General features: G+C 56.7%; 1 protein-coding gene across 4 annotated transcripts in view; it reads right to left on the bottom strand.

The window, feature by feature from the left end:
- Positions 1-15613, bottom strand: part of SDK2 (sidekick cell adhesion molecule 2) — a 264644-nt gene that overhangs the window by 77792 nt on the left and 171239 nt on the right. For 3 of the 4 annotated variants that reach the window (XM_032617354.1, XM_032617353.1, XM_032617351.1), the window contains 6 exons: positions 13296-13429; positions 5890-6001; positions 3732-3922; positions 3521-3604; positions 1703-1897; positions 1064-1180 (listed from right to left, as the gene is read on the bottom strand). In XM_032617354.1, the coding sequence (XP_032473245.1) occupies positions 1064-1180; positions 1703-1897; positions 3521-3604; positions 3732-3922; positions 5890-6001; positions 13296-13429 (833 nt within the window). The remainder of the gene's footprint in view (positions 1-1063; positions 1181-1702; positions 1898-3520; positions 3605-3731; positions 3923-5889; positions 6002-13295; positions 13430-15613) is intronic. The other variant, XM_032617352.1, reaches the window with a different exon arrangement.

Here is a 15613-nt window from a genome sequence, read left to right as displayed (position 1 = left end):
AAGAGGGAGAGGGAGGGAGGGAGGGAGGGAGAGAGAGGATACGCCATGCGTGAGGGAGTCTAAGAGTGCAGGTTTTCGTGATTGTACCTAGTTTAGAGAAAATCCCACCTGTCTGTACAGAGGGGACTGTCCACGTGCAAGTCTGGGGGTGAGCGGGTCCCTCTGCGCACACGTGTGGGCATACTGAACAAGTGAGCGTGTTAGGTGGGTGTGTTTACTTCTGGGCCTGAGTGTGCCCACACTCCCCCCACCAATAGTGATGGAGTATCTACTGTGTGTCAGACTCTGTTCTAGGCCCTGGCGAGATAGCAGGGGACAAAATCGAAAGCCCTGACCTCGCGGGGGGCCAGGCAATAAGCAAAACCAAGGTGCAGATGATCTTGCGTATTAGAAGGTGGGAAATAAAGCAGTGAGGGGTCGGGGGAGGGCCTGGGTGAGTCCTGTGGAGAAGGTTCATCTGAGCAGAGGCCTGGGCGGTGTGAGTGAGTGACTCTGTGTGTGTGTGTGTACATGTGTGTGTGTCCCCGGGGAGGGTTGTGAAGGTGAGTGTACAATGCAGAGTGTGGAGGACTCACGCGGGGTGGGTGGACCTAGGTAGACGGCTTGGGCTTTGGTGGCTCAGGTGTCTGGAGCCCCGCAAGCTGCCTGTGGAGCGGGGATGGCCTCCTACCTGTACTAACAGCCTTCACCGGGATGTTACATCAGCCATCATTGTTTGGGCTTCCCTACTTCCCAGGCACAGAGCAGGTCCTTCATGAGCATCCTCTCGTCTAGTTTTCGTGCCACTCCCAGGTATGTGTCCTACTGTCCCCATTTTACAGATGGGAACCTTGAGGCTCCAAGGTCACAGGCCTCACAAGAGGTAGAGCTGAGCCTTGAGCCTGGCAGGGCGGCACGTGGTACCTACCGTTGTGTGAAAGAAACCGTCGTGGGTTGCACAGTGCACAACCTTCCCAACTGTACATGGGAAACCCCACCCGGCGGGCTCCAGAACTGAGCCCTGAGGACTGCCCTAGACTTTGTCACGTGGCCACACCCTCCAAAGCAGATCAGCCTCAGCTACCTTTCTGCCAAGTGATGGCCGGCCGGGGCGCCCCCGAAGTCTCACAAGCCAGCACCACTGACATGCCGTCAATCACCGTGCTGTCCAGGGGGCCCCTGGTGATGTTGGGGGCGATGCCTGCGAAGGGAGACAGTGGGGCCTCTTAGGCACACCCCAGGTCCTTGTTCTGCCCTGCCACTCCCGCTGGCTGGAGTGGGTCCCTCTGCAGGGAAGGATGCAGGTGTCCTGACAGGGCCCCAGCATTGGGAAGAAGCCCGGAAGGCCCACGAGGGCCTCCCCTTACCATCTGCCCCGTGGAAGGACCCAGGTGACATCAGTCCCCACCCTGCCTTGATTCTCAAGTCTCCATTTAGGGGAAACTGAGGACCCCCAAGGGCAGCTGACACCCTCCATGACAAGGTAAATGGGATTCATCCTTCATCAAATGTGAAATCGAGGCTCTGGTTTGTAAAAGAAAAAACGGTGCTGGCTGCAGAAGCAGCAGGTGTCACTGGCCAGAGCCACCCGGCCCCGGGGGACAGCCTTCTGGGATCCTGTCTCTGCACCGTACAGCATCCTGTTCTCAAGAGGCCCCTGGCTTGGAGGAAAGCTGCGTCCTGGGCGGGAGGGACTCGTGCAGGACAGGAAAGGTCGACTCACTGGTGACGGCCAGGTAGGTGGAGGTCTGCACCTCGCCGGCCGCGTTGCGGGCGAAGCATTGGAACATGCCGGTGTCGTCGGGCACCAGCCCGCTGATCTGCAGGCCCCCGTCGCCTCGCTGCCGGAAGCGGCTTAGCCTCCCCACCTCCACCACGGCCGAGTCCTTGTACCAGGTGATGGAGGGTGGCGGCACACCTGTGGGAGATGAGCGCCCACCATCAGCCGCCTCTGAGGGATGCTCAGGTAGAGGCTGAGGCAGCAAGTCCTCGGAGGGGGGGCGGGGTGTCCCTGGGGTGTCTTGGTTTCTAGAACTTTCTCAGAGGTGCCACTGTTGGTCTTGGGAGCGGGGAAAGATTTTCTCAGAGGGACAATTCTCAAATTCTCATCGAGTAGGCGTTCCAGGAAAATTTAAAAGATCCTGGGGTTAGTTTAGCTTGGAAAGGCTGGACTGGACAAGCTATATTTTTTCTGCAATATTTAGCAGAGTCTTTTTTGTGCTCTGGGAAGCTCCAACTGGGCTTTCACAAACCCAGGTGACCAGAGAACCCTGTGTCAAGGGGCACGCGGATGGGATCAGCGTTCCTTTGGAAGCCCCCTCCTACCGGGCCGCACAGGGAGGTGAATGGGGCTCCCCGTACCCCTCAGCCTTCCCCAAGCTGTGTCCCCAGCCTGGCATGCTCTTCCCATAGGTATCCCCTGGCCCTCTCACCTTTCCCACTGCGGCTCTGCTCAAATGTGACTTCTACAGAAAAGGTCCCCAAACCCCGTTCGAAAGACCACCCCATGGCTCCGAGCCCCCTCAGCCTGCTTGTTTTTCCTTCCCAGTACTTTTCAACCCTGACGTCCTCTACTAGTTCATCCAGTCCAAGCAGTGCCTTCTTTCATGCTGTAACGTCTCAAATCAGGACGTGTCTTACAATCGACAGCATGTCATAATTTAATTGGCAGTCCCTTTTCTTTCTTAGAGGCACATGAAATAATGGGGCATCTTACAACCCATGGCATTTTAGATGAAGTGAAATACGCTTTCTTTATTTGCTTATTGGTTTGTCTACCTTCCTCATGAGAATGTAAGTTCTGTAAGAGTGGGGATTGGCCTGTTTGGTTCATCCTGTGTCTCTCCGGCCCCGAGAACAGTATCGGCACATGATAAGCCCTCCAAAACGTTTGTTCAATAAATGAATGGATCTCTGTCTTCCCCTGGTGTGGTCTCAGAACCGGGGTCAGTATCCCCCGTCCCCCTCCACTGGACCCTCCCTCCTGCCTGGGCTACATTCTCCTCTCTGTTCAATGTCAGACCCTGTCCCATCATGCATGCTCTCCCCTATCATCCCATCATCCCAGATTTCACCCTGGTTTCGCGGTGCCTTTGAGCTCAGTGGAACCTGAAGGAGGGGGGGTGGGGATGGGAAAAGTAGAAAGTCTGCAAGAACTCTGACAAGGCGGGGTTAAGTAAAAATGGTGGGAGGAGATGAAGCAAAATGGCCCAGACACCAGGCAGAGATGCACTCAGTTCTGACATAACGATAATTTGGCATTGTCTACGACTCTCAAATTATGGGCAGTTTAGGTCTGTCACCTATCCTGAAATTACGGTAATTTGGATTCATTTGTAACCTTCAAGTTATGGTAACAGGGGGTTGATTTCCAGCTCTGAGATTATGGTAATTTGGCCTGTTGTTTCCTGGGGTGTCTGCCTACAGCCAGACCGACTCTGCTCAGTGACGAGAAGGCAGAATTTAGAAAAGTCCGTGTCAGGGACAGGAGCGGCCGAAGGTCCGGGGTCCCGGTCCCCCTCCGTCCACACCACCGCATTACCTTTGGCCCGACAGGGGACGTCCACCACTTTCTCCATCTCTGCTGTGATGTGTCTCTCTGGCTCCTTGACAAACTGAGGCGGTTCTGCAAGAGGGGGGACGGGGGGGGTGTCAGAGCCGTGCTCCTGTTGGTATGGCCACCGTTTGGGGGGTCACCCTTAAGTAGGCCCCAGCCATGCTTGGGGGACCCCAGCAGCCCCACCCCGTCTCACCCAGCACAGACAGGTAGGCGCCACGGACGACAGAGGAGGCACCGCTGCTGCGAAGGATGGCCTCACACTCGTAGTAACCGGCGTCGCTGCCCGTGGGGTTGGGGATGGTGAGCCGGCGGTTGTAGTCGCTGATGCCGCTGGACAGCAGCACCCCATCCTTCTTCCAAGTGATGTGCAGCTTGATCAGGGGCCTGGATGGGGGGGGGGGGGTGCGAGGGAGGCAGGCCATCAGCCACAGAGACTTCAGAGGCCCGAGAGGCAGGGCAGGGCATGGTAAGGACTGCAGGTCCGGGGCCAGGCTGCCTGGGTTTGCCCATGCCCCTGACACTTTCTAGGTGCAAGCCGTCGTTTGGCGTGGTTCCTTCAGTGCTCTGGGCCTCAGTTTCCTCGTCTGCGAAATGGGGGCAACCGTGCCCACCTGGGGGTTGTGGAGATGGTGGATGGATTCACACAGGACCTGGTCCCGGTGGTAACTCGTGCTCGGGGGCTTTCGAGAGCAGAGAAGCGTCCTTTCCACGCATCTCTCTTTCTTCTGCTCTGCTCCGCGTGCCGTGCCCCATCCCATAGAAGTCAGTGGATAGGAACGTGTGAAAGGTGAGGGAAAGTGACAAGTTGAAATGGGAGAGAAGCACCCAAAGTTTGGAGATGGGGAAGCAAAGTCAGGCAGGTGGACATACGCACCCCCAACTTTGAGAGGGGGCTGAGGGTGTGAGCTGGGCCCCCACTCCTCCATCACTGACCCCGGCTCCCCGAGGACCCCTGAGCTGGGGTTGGCCTGGCTCTCCTGTTTAGCACCTGATGGATCCCTAAGGGCGGATCTGCCAAAGTGGGGTCCGTGCTAGTTCCCCGGGGGCTCAGAGGGGTCCCATGAAAAAGGGGTTTCATGGTCGAGTGAGTTTGGGCAGCCTGGCCTGAATGGTGTTATGTAGGTTCTTCTCTGCTCCCTTAACGTGCTCTGTTGCATCCTGGCGGCCTTTCCCCTACTTGTGAGAAACTTGGGTTCTGAGAAATGTACTTTTATGTATTAGAAATTTTTTGGGCTGCGTTGGGTCTTAGTTGCGGCACGTGGGCTCTTTTGTTGTGGCGCGCCGGCTTTTCTCTCTCTAGTTGTGGCGCGCGTGCTCAGTAGTTGTGGTGCACAAGCTTAGCTGCCCCACGGCACGCGGGAATCTTAGTTCCCCGACCAGGGATCGAACCTGTGTCCCCTGCCCTGGAAGGCGGATTCTTTACCACTGGATCACCAGGGAAGTCCCTGAGAAGCGTACTTTTAGAAGCACTGCTACAGAGACACGCTGTCTGGGAAACTTCAGCTGGGGGTGACGTTGGGGTCACTGGTCTAACTGCCCACTCCATCACATTGGATCATCTTTCTGGAGCACTTAGGAGGTGTCAGGTCGGGCTGGCTCCAGCATTCTACCTGCATGCCTCACTGCTGAGGTCGGTGCTGCATCATTTCCCATTTTATAGCTGAGGACACTAAGGCCCAGAGCCTGGCAGTGAGCATGGGCCCGAGGGGTGGTGGCTTGTTGTATCGCAACTCTGCTATCGGTCAGCTGGGTGACCTTGGGTAGGTTGCTTGCCCTCTCTGGGCTTCCGAGTAGTGACACCTACGTGGGTAGCTGTTGGAAGAAAGGAGGTTTTGTGGGAGGGCATGTAGCACAGTGCCCACACATGACCAAGGGAGAGAAGTGAGGGTCGTACACGGCTGAGAAGGGGCCGCGTTTGCACCTGACCCCAGGTCTACCCTCCTGCAAAGTCCATCATGTGACCTGTCTCCTAGCACAGCTTTCCTCTTGCCCATGCCTGCACGCGAGGAGGGCACTGCTGGCAGAGGTGAGCCACCCATCTCCAGGCTGCTCTGAACGTTGGAAGCATGAGTGGATCCCCCACCGGCCCCAAATATCCCGGGCTGGGATCTGCTGGCCCATAGCTGCTGCCATGCCTCAAGGCGTGGGCTCTCCTCTCGGGCGGGCCCTGCTTGCATCCGATGGCTCTGTTACAGCCCACCTATCACCCCTCCTCTAGGCTAAATACCCCATCTTCTTTCATGGGTCCTCACGTGACACTTCTGGGCCTGTGTGAATTCCGACCGGTCTCCTCCGAGCCCACAGGTCAGGAGCGCTCGCTGGAGTTAAAGTGGGGGAGGGGCACTGCCCACCTGGCATTGGCCACGCACTCCATGGTCACCTCCGAGGTCCCCGTCACCACGCTGGTGTTCTTGGGAGGAATGATGATGGTTGGAGCGATGGGGTCTCCGGGGCCCCCTACATCTGGAGAGAGGACAGGTGTCAGCTGGGAACAGAGGCCGGAAATCCCACCCCCCTTTAGAGGGATGCCACGGGAGACCTTTGTCCTCACGGAGGGGGGGCAGGTGGCCACGGGGCAGACGCCCCAGCAGCCCCAGAGCCGAACCTCCAGACACTGACCCCGGGGTCCCTTCCACCTCCTCTGCTGATGGGTCTCCACACAGTGTCCAGGGAGAGTGCACTGGAGACCTCAAGACCTCTCCCGCTCCTCCGGTAATGCAGCCACTCCCTCGTCCCCATCCCCCTGTCCGGGTTTTTTGCCTTCAAAATCCTTCCCTCCACCTGCATTTATCTTGTTGGCTTACTGCTTCATTTGCCACCTCTTCTACCAGAATGCAAACTCCCTGTAGTTGGCTGAATACTGTCCCCCAAATTCAAGGCCATGGCAGCTGTGAATGTCACCTTATTTGAAAATGGGGTCTTTGCAAGTGCAGTCAAGTTAAGATGCGGTCCCACTGCATCAGGGTGGGCCCGAAGTCCAATATGTTGTGTCCTTATAAGAAGAGGGAAATTTAGACACAGACCCACAGGGGAGAAGGCCAGGTGAAGACAGAGGCGGAGATTGCAGTAATGAATTATAAGCCAAGGAACATCAAGGATTGTCCGCAACTGCTACAGGCTTGGAGAGGCAGGAAAGGACCCTCCCTTACACCTGTCAGAGAGAGGCATGGGCATGCCGACACCTTGATTTCAGACTTCTGTGTGAGAGTAAATTTCTGTTGTGATAGGCCACCCAGTTTGTGGCCCTTAGGAAATTAATACATTCCATGAGGCAGGAACCTCATTTGTTTTTGCTTTGGACTGAATTGTCCCCACCCCACCCCCATTCATATGTTGAAGCCCTAACTCCCCTGTGTTTGGGGTGGGGTCTTTAAGAGGTAATTGGGTTAAATAAGGTCATATAGGTGGGGCCCTAATCCAACAGGGTTAGTGCCTTGGTGAGATGAGGAAGAGGCCCCAGAGCTCTCTCTCTGCCATGTGAGGACACAGTAAGAAGGCAGCCATCTGCAAGCCAGGGAAGAGAGCCTTCAGCCAAAACCAACCATGTTGGTACCTTCATCTTGGACTCCCAGAACTATGACAAATAAATGTCTGTGTTTGAGACCCACCGTCTGTGGTATTCTGTTACGGCAGCCTGAGTCAAGACAGTCCTGTTCGCCCCCACTTCCAGAACCATGCCGCACAGCACATAGTAGGTACTCAAATACATCTGTTAGGTGAATGAACGCATGGGACTGGAGCTATCGTTGTATAACTTCCAGGGTCGACGATTAAAATGAAAGAGAACTTATCATGACTGGGCTTTATTAAAGCGAAACAACACCCCAAACTCTCCTAACAGAGGCAGGAGCGTCTCCTTTTTTATAGTTTTTGAGCTCTTGAAGAAGTGGCCAGGTTCTTAACTTTGTGGGTCAGCGCAGGCCCAATACTGGCAGAAACTCCAATATTCTCTGTACACCTGCTCTATGGCTCCCAGAAATACAGCCACCAAGGACTTGCTCTCATAACAAATCCATCCAGGTGGCCCCTAACCGGGAGGCTCTGGAGGTGCAGGCCATAATGAAACACACAGCCCCCAGGCAACAGCAACAGGACATGCTTTATGGGGAAGTCAGCCCACCCCAGTCAGCCCCGGGAAGGGTTTTCCTGCCGGGCCTCCAGGCCTTGCTGGGAAAGGCCCAGGTAGAATGGGAATAAAATGTAAACAAACTAAAATGAAGGGGGGAAGAAAGGAAGCTTATAAACCAAAATAACTGCAACAATATAAGAGCCTCATGTAGGTGCCATAAAGAGCGACTGGATTGAAAGCTGCTGATATAGCTGAATCCATAAAAGTGTGCTCCACATTATTTACTACATGCCGCGGTGCACAGGTACGGAGGCCCAGATTACTGGCGCACGAGGAGAAGACAGACAGAGCCCCACGGCGTCCATGGGTAAGCAGAGCCCTTGGAGTTTAAAAATAGGAGGGCTGCCCCCCCACCTCAGGGCTGCCTTGTTGGCTTTAGGAGGTTAAAGGGGTGACTGACACCCACCCAGGGACCCTGTCCTGCCCAGATCCAGGTGGCTGCTTGCAGGGTACGAGGAAAAGGGCCCCGGATGCAGTGAAGGAGGGCCTGGCGGTCAGGAAGACCTGGCTCAAACTCTTCCTCTGCCCCAGGCATCCTGGGCGTGACCCCGGCTGGTCACCTCATTCCCCGAGTCTCTCAGTTTTTCTCAGCTGCAGAAAGGGGGTAGAAATCTCCGCCTCTCAGGGTTGTGTGGGATCAGCTCCCGACTCAACAAATCTTTTCTGGGTAAGGGCTCTGTGTGTGCCAGACTGTGTACCAGGCACCAGGGATTCCCCGCCGAGTGAGATGGGTAGGGGGTCTGTCCTCATGGCGTGCAGTCTGGGAAGAAGTCAGATCCGCGCTTGGACGTCTAAGAGATTAAAGGTGCACATGACGGGTGTTGGAAGGAGGGTCCTGGGGGGGCACGGCTAAGTTGCTCTGAGGTAAGTGCAGAGTCCCTGACACATGGTAGGTGCTCAATAGATGACAGTCCCTCCTCTGGGGATCTGTCTGCCTGAGCTTGGGTGCGGAGATGTTTCCTTGCTTCTTCTCTCCACCCCCAACCCAGCCTGGACCAAGTGATGGAGCCAGAGGCTACCAGGAGGTGAAGTCATGGACTCTCAGGAGCCTCTTGCCCGAGGGAAGGAGGACACACGTGTCCGGGCTACAGGAGATCAGGCAAAGCCTCAAGTGCTCCCTGGGGACTCACAGGAGATGGGGGAACTTGAGTGGAACTCAGAGAAGCCAGAGGAAGAAGAACATTCCAGAACAGGAGCGCTGTGTGAGTGAAGGTGAGCTGAATGGGGGGAGCCGGAGGTAAATGTGGGCGCGACGCCGGGGTGGCCTCACAGCGCTGGGATGGATGAGAGGGGAGAGCCCCAGAGCAGACGTGATGGATCCTGGCCCACATGCTGCCCCATCCCCAGCCCACTCTCTTGATTGGTCAGTGCTTTTCTTGGCTGAGCCCAGAGGTGTCCTCAGAATCCTTCTTAACAAAGCACCAACAATGGATCAGAGCTGGCCGATGAGGTGAATCCCACTTTCCATCCCTGCTAGGGGGAGTAGATCTGACTGGGAGAAGTTGGGTCAGGGCCAGATTACTGAGAATTTCCAAGCTGGGCTATGGGCTGGAAGTCGGCCCTAGGTGGGCACATTACACGGAGGGGTCGACAGACATGAGGACAAGATGCCTGGACATGGGGCCCCCTTTACAGAGAAAAGTTAAGCCCAAGAGGAACAGGTTTTCAAAGGGAGATGGGTTGGGATTTTGTCACCCTGGGGTTGGAGATGGCGGTGGGATGTCGGAATGAAGGTACTCAAGGGGGGACATTCAGTAACACGAGGCAGGAGCCCCGGGGGGTGACGCGCCCGGAGAGAACAGGAGGGTGGGGTGAGGGGGACCCCGGGGACCAGGGGTGGGGGAGTGGGAGGCACAAAGGGCAGAGAACCAGGCACTGGCTTGTTCACGTCAGGGGAGAAGAAAGCAGGAGACGGGAGAACAGGGGGAGACACGCGGGGCTGAGGAAGCTCAGGTTACGGGGTGCCAGGGAGGGGGCTCAGTGGAGCTGAACGTCCTGAGCGGTCGAGGAGAATCAGGATGCAGGAAGTGGGTTTGCCACCAGAAGGTCACCAGTGGCAGGGGCTGGAGAGAGCAGGGGAGCCGGTGGCAGCCATGACTGGGAGGTAAAGACTGGGGTGGGGTAACTTCTGGAAAGTCTCGAGGTGCCTCTCAGGCGGCGGCAGTGGCCAAGAGGGAGATGTGCTTCCCTCTGGGACGTCTGGGGAGCTGTTAACGAGGTGCGCTTGGCAGCCAGGGAAACATGGTTCCATTCTCGGGCTTGTGCATCATTAGCGAATGTCGCCGGGAAGGAAATTGCTTCACCTCTTGGGCCTGTTTCCCCCGCTTTTGTAACTCGTGGAGGGGAATGACAGACTGCCTCCAGGGTTTGCTGTAACGATGGAGCACCAGAGTGCCGGATGGTGCCCAGCACGTGGGGCGGCGGAAAGGGAGGCTGCTGGTGTGGTGTGGAGGCAGAGGGGGACCGCTCGGGTGGACCCACCCTCGGCAGGACGCACCTTTCTAGCAGGCGCTCCCTGCAGGGAGGGCTGTACTGACTCAGGGTCTCAGGAGGGCCAGCCAGGGGGACGGGGACAGCCTGGCCATGCTCAGGCACTGCTCTGGACAGCGGGGTCAATGGGGCCCTAAAGATCAAGCAAGAAAACCACACGCAAACCAGAGCAAGGATGGGCATCTTCCGCATGAGCTCGCGATGTGGACGGGGTCCTGGGGCACGAGGAAGCTTAGGGGTTCCCCACGTGGGGGCAAAGTTGGGTCTCGCTGCCCCAGGACGATTTTGATAACAGGCGCGACGGGGGACCCCCACTCTGATCCATTCTCCCCGAGTCATCTCATCGAATCCTCTTCCCGACTACGCTTTGCCACAGGCGAGGAAACTGTGGCTCGGGGACCACGTGACGGGGCCACGGGTCAAGTGGGCGGGGAGCAGGGAGGCGAGCTGCTCCCCTCTGCCGGGCAGGCTTCCAGGCACTCGCGGGCCCAGGGCAGACCTACCCTGTCCAGCATGGGCAGGGGTGGGGCGAGAACCACAGGTGGCTATGACCTCTTGAAACGCGACTGGTGCCCCTTTGATGCAATGGGATTTAATTTTACCTAATTTACATTTAATTAAAAGCGGATCCCCGAATCAGTTCTTAGAACACTGATTAGAACACTGTATGTGTGGAAAAACTTGGGCATACGATCCCACCTTTCCAGCTGTAAATTTTATGAAATCTAAATACAGATCACGTATTTCAGATGAAAACCCAGCATCCAAATTGAGATGTGCTTTAAGTGCAAAATACACACGGATTTTGAAGACTTAGTAAGAAAAAGAAACCCAGTGTAAAGCATCTCATTAGTATTTTCTCGATTGTATGTTCAACTGCTAATATTTTGGATATGTTGGGTAAATAAAATATAATAAGATTAATTTCACCAGTTTCTTTTTCCTTCTGAAAAAGTGAGGCCAGTGGCAAGTTTTAAATTACACATGTGGCTCATATTACCATCCTATTGGACAGTGCAGCTCTGATTGCCACCCAGTGGGACCATCAGCCAGGTATGAACTTTTCAAGAGCTGTGACAGTCCGTGTGAGGTCACCTGGGTGACACCTGGGCAGAGAGCAACTGGGGGGGGGGGGTGTCCCTGGTCTTTGCTCTCTCCTTCTCCATTTCTGAAGAGCATGGATGTCCCCCGAGGGCTGCCAAGAAGCTGAGCTGCCCTGAGCAGAGGAGGGAGGAAGCGGGGAGGGGGGAGAGCAGAGGGAGAGGTGAGGCTTGGGCGAGACAGATGAGGGGAGAGGCAGCCGGTGGTGGGCGGAGAGGCAATTGTTCCTAGGAAACTGTCCGGCAGGCAGCTGGGGGATTTGTGTCAGTGACAGTAACTGGGATTTAAGTGCAGTCACTCGTGGGAGGAGAAATTAGCTGATAATCAGCTGATTTCGCTCTCAATCCAGTACAAATCACCGTGAGAGCAGGTGGAGGGGGGTGATGGGGTGGGGGAGAAACAGACAACAGGGGTGCGGCGGGCGAGGCTTGGGCACACATGGGGGTCCCAAGGGACCCTGCCTGCCTCTCTTGGGCCAGCCGGAGGGCTGGGGGGTGGGCAGCAGGGAGTGAAGAGCCCGCCCAGTTGGCCAGGAGAACAGCTGGTGCAATTCCCGCCAGGAGGAGAGTGCTAGGGGGAGGGGCTGGGGGACGGTCTCAGGGTCAGCCGAGTCACCCAGGAAGATGCCTGGCCTTGACCCGGACGGTGAGCATCCCTCCCACCAAAAGATTCAATTCCATTAGACTCTAGGTATTCTAAGCGCTGGAAAATACATGGGGACAGACGTCTCTCTGACGGTTACCTTCCTTTTCCTATAGAAACAGCAGCCCCAGGTCATGGGCCAGGCCCCAGGTTGCCGGGACGAGACTGAGACCCTGGCCCAGGTCAATGTCAGAGGTTACACCCGTGACCCTGATAGGTCGGTATCCAGACTGGAACTCTGCCCCCTGCACCCAGGTTTCTTTCTGGGCAGACAGGAATGTGGTCGGGGGGAGGGGGCCACTGCGCGTATGGGAGGGGCTTCTGCTGGTGCTCAGGAGGTCCAGGAATGGGCAGGTCGGGACTGGGGAATGTTCTGGGCTTTCTGGGCCCTTGAAGACAGAGGCTGGGATCAGAGGAAGGACGTGGGAAGGTTCCGAGCTGGCGGACACCCTTCTCTTGCTGCTGGCGGGTGCGTCCCAGCAGGACCGCGGATGATAAACGAGGCTGGCTTTTGGAGCAGCAGTTGTGCAGATGTGGAGGGACGTGAGCATCTGGCTCCCCCAGCCTGTGTGGCTGCTTGGCCGCTGCGGGAAGCTCTGGCCTTGTCCCGCATACTCTGTGATCCCCCACCCACCTCTCCATCCCAGGGATGGAGAATGGAGGGAGCGGGCTGGGGAGAACCAGGCCAGGGGGGACACCCCCAGCATCTCCATCACCGATCGGAAACCTGCCTTGAGCCTTGGCTGGACAAATACTTCTTGGCCAAAGACACCCAAGGAGTCACCCTTTCCATTTGCTATCCTCTGTTTTCTGCCACTGGGGAGAGCCTTGCCTCTCTCTTCCAGGGTGCGGGGTGGTCCCTGGGGATGGACACAGGGGCACTTTTAGGCGGGAGCCTGGGCAGAGAGCAAGTGTTCCCATCGGTGAGGATGGCTTGGCTCCAAGTAAAAGTGGTGCTTTTTACATGCCAGCTGAGTAGAGGCAGTCAGTATATTTCTTTAAAAACGAGCTTCCCGTCTCCTGGCGGGCTCAGCCCACCGGCACCTGAGCCCCAGGGGTGGTGGTGATCCTCTAGTGCACACACTTTCTCCTATATCCCACGCCCTCCCTGGGCTCCCAGGGGCCCAGCTAACAGCCAAGCTAAGTGTCCCCCCATCCTGATAGGGTCTCAGACTCGTCACGGGCATGGGGTCCGGAATTCAGCTCCCTCCCGGCCTCCACCTCCCACTCCCACCCCCAGGTGGGCCTCTTCCTCCTTGGGATGGCGCCTCCCCTGCCCTCTCCCAGCCTCCCCCCTCCACCGCCATTCCATCTTCCCAATGACCCCCCGGAGCCCCATTCCCAAGATTTAACGACGAGCTCCACCGTCGGCCCCGGGCCCTGCGGCTTACTTACTCTCCACGGCGAGAGCAACGGGCTGGCTGGTCTTGGTATCCCCGGTCTTGTCATTAACAGCTTGTGCGGAATAGCGGCCTGCGTCGGGAGCCACCGTTGACAGGATGACAAGGGCGTTCTCCAGGGTGATGGCTCTGGGAAGAGGAAAAGAACGCCTCTTATGGGCCTACTGAGCCTGAGCACCCGGGGATGCGAGCGGCGACGTGAAGCCAGGCACCCCAAGACCCCCTTCTCCAGCCCACCGCCTGGAACCACTTACTGCCTACACTCCAGCCGTGTTTACTTCGCAGAGGATCCCCATACTCCACCAGCGCTGGGGATCAGACCCCAATACAGAACACGCCCAGGGGTCTGAAACTGTCCAGGGGACACTTCTCTGTCACTCCCCGCCCCCAGGCCTGGTGAGGGGCCAGAGCTCCCCTGGAATTCTACCCTTTCCTGTGTCACTTACCTCTGCACCAGGAGTGTCTAGAACTAAAGAAACGCATTCACCAGAATCAGTGAATGAATGAATGAATGATGAGAGACGGAAATGAACTTAGAAATGAACATGATCCTTCCAGAATCACCGCCTTAACCTAATCCTGAATCTGTTTAGGTTGATTCAAAGGCTACAGCCTGCCTGTAACACAGCCTTCTGGGGTTCACATCTCCCCCCATCCCCCTCTTAGGGTATCCGTTTACTTCTCCCCAAATCTGGTCAATAAAAGAGGGGCCATCGGGGCTGGTGGAGAGGGAGAAAGGAGACGGGCCGGGTAGTGGGGTATAGACATGGGCTGTTTGCTCCCAGCCTGGTTCCCACTGCTGGGATCCCATCCTGCAGCCCCTTGGCTCCCATGTCCGCGGGCCGGGTGCAGGGCTTTTGCAGGCGGGAATTTGGGGACCCCACTGGACGCGGGTGCAGGAGCAATGCCCACCCTGGCTCTGCCAGGCACCTCCTCTCACCCATCCTCCTGATGACAAACAAAACCATTAGTTTGTCAAGTCTCTCTCTGGATTTTAATGTGATGTGCCCGAGACAGCTGTTATACATCCTTAACGTTCGTTTAACAAGGACAAATCCAGTTGAATTCTTTTCAAATTTTCCCATTAGGTGAATGTAACAGAGTTTTAAATGGGCTCTCAAATAAACATCCCCACGAATGCCTCTCCAGCCTGGTCTCTCCCAGCCAGGCTGTGCTGAGGTCTCCCCTCCTGGTTTTGGGGGTTCGCATGCTGAGCCTGCCGGGCTCCAGGAAGCAGGAAGACAAAGCCCTCCTGCCCCAATTCCTGGGAACCCTAATGATGTCCTTTTTTTTGTTTTCTTTTCCCCTGGAGAGCTCTTTTAACCTCCAGCTAATGAGGTGATGGGAGTGAGGACAGGGCCAGCTAAAATATTTTAAAATCGACACAATGGGACAGGGATGCTGACCATGTCCTCACGTGGGACTCTCCTGCAGGGGCCCTGGTCCTTTAGTGGAGCTTGTTGGGGTGGGTGAGGGCTGCGGAAACGGAGGCTGGGCTGTGCCAGGGCAGGGGGGCAGCTCCGGGGTGGAGCTCTGGCCTCTAAGGAGCTCACAGCCTCCTTCTTGCTGGGCCTCAGTCTCCTTATCTGTGTAAGGGGTGGAGGCAGATGGGGGTGAAGGCCCCTTCCAGCCCTGAGGCTGAGGCTGATTCTAATTCCTGTGGCTGCTTCTGTTAGTTTCCAGGTGGCCTGAGGCTGTCCCCTCCCTCTCACTCAGCCCTCTCCAGGCACACAGTCCAAGGTCAGGGCTCACGACAAGCAGCAGTGCACGTGGACCCCCTGGGTTCCAGCTTCCCCAGCCGCTGCCCTGGTGATGTAGAAGCCAGCTAGATGAAATCTTTGGCAGGTGGGCACCCTGGTCATGGCCTGGTCCCCCTCCCCAGTACACCCGCCTGTCCTGAGCTCCTCTTCTAGCCTCCAGAGAAGGCCCCCCACCTCCAATTCCTTCTCTCCTTGACCACGCAGACTCTCCCCACTCCCTTTCTCTCCTTTGCCTATATTTTGTCTATATTATGATGGATCCTTCTAGGTCAGTGGTTCTCAATCAGGGGTGGCTTCACCTTCCAGGGGACATTTGGCAATGCCTGGACAAGTCTTGGTTATCCCAGCTGTGGGGCTGTACTAACTCGTCGGTAGCGGTCAAGGAAGCTGCAGAGTGTCCCACCACGCACCAGAGAGCCCGCACAACGATTCGTTGGGTTCAACATGGAATGTGTGGATTGTGCGGTGGTTGGTACCCCGTCCTGGGTCGGGGGGGATGGCATGTCCAGGTGGCAGATATGGTCACCATCTACCTCTCTTTCTGGCTCCCCTC

Source organism: Phocoena sinus, chromosome 20 (assembly GCF_008692025.1).
Source record: "Phocoena sinus isolate mPhoSin1 chromosome 20, mPhoSin1.pri, whole genome shotgun sequence".
Taxonomy (NCBI): domain Eukaryota; kingdom Metazoa; phylum Chordata; class Mammalia; order Artiodactyla; family Phocoenidae; genus Phocoena; species Phocoena sinus.
This window is presented reverse-complemented; position numbering and strand designations above follow the sequence as displayed.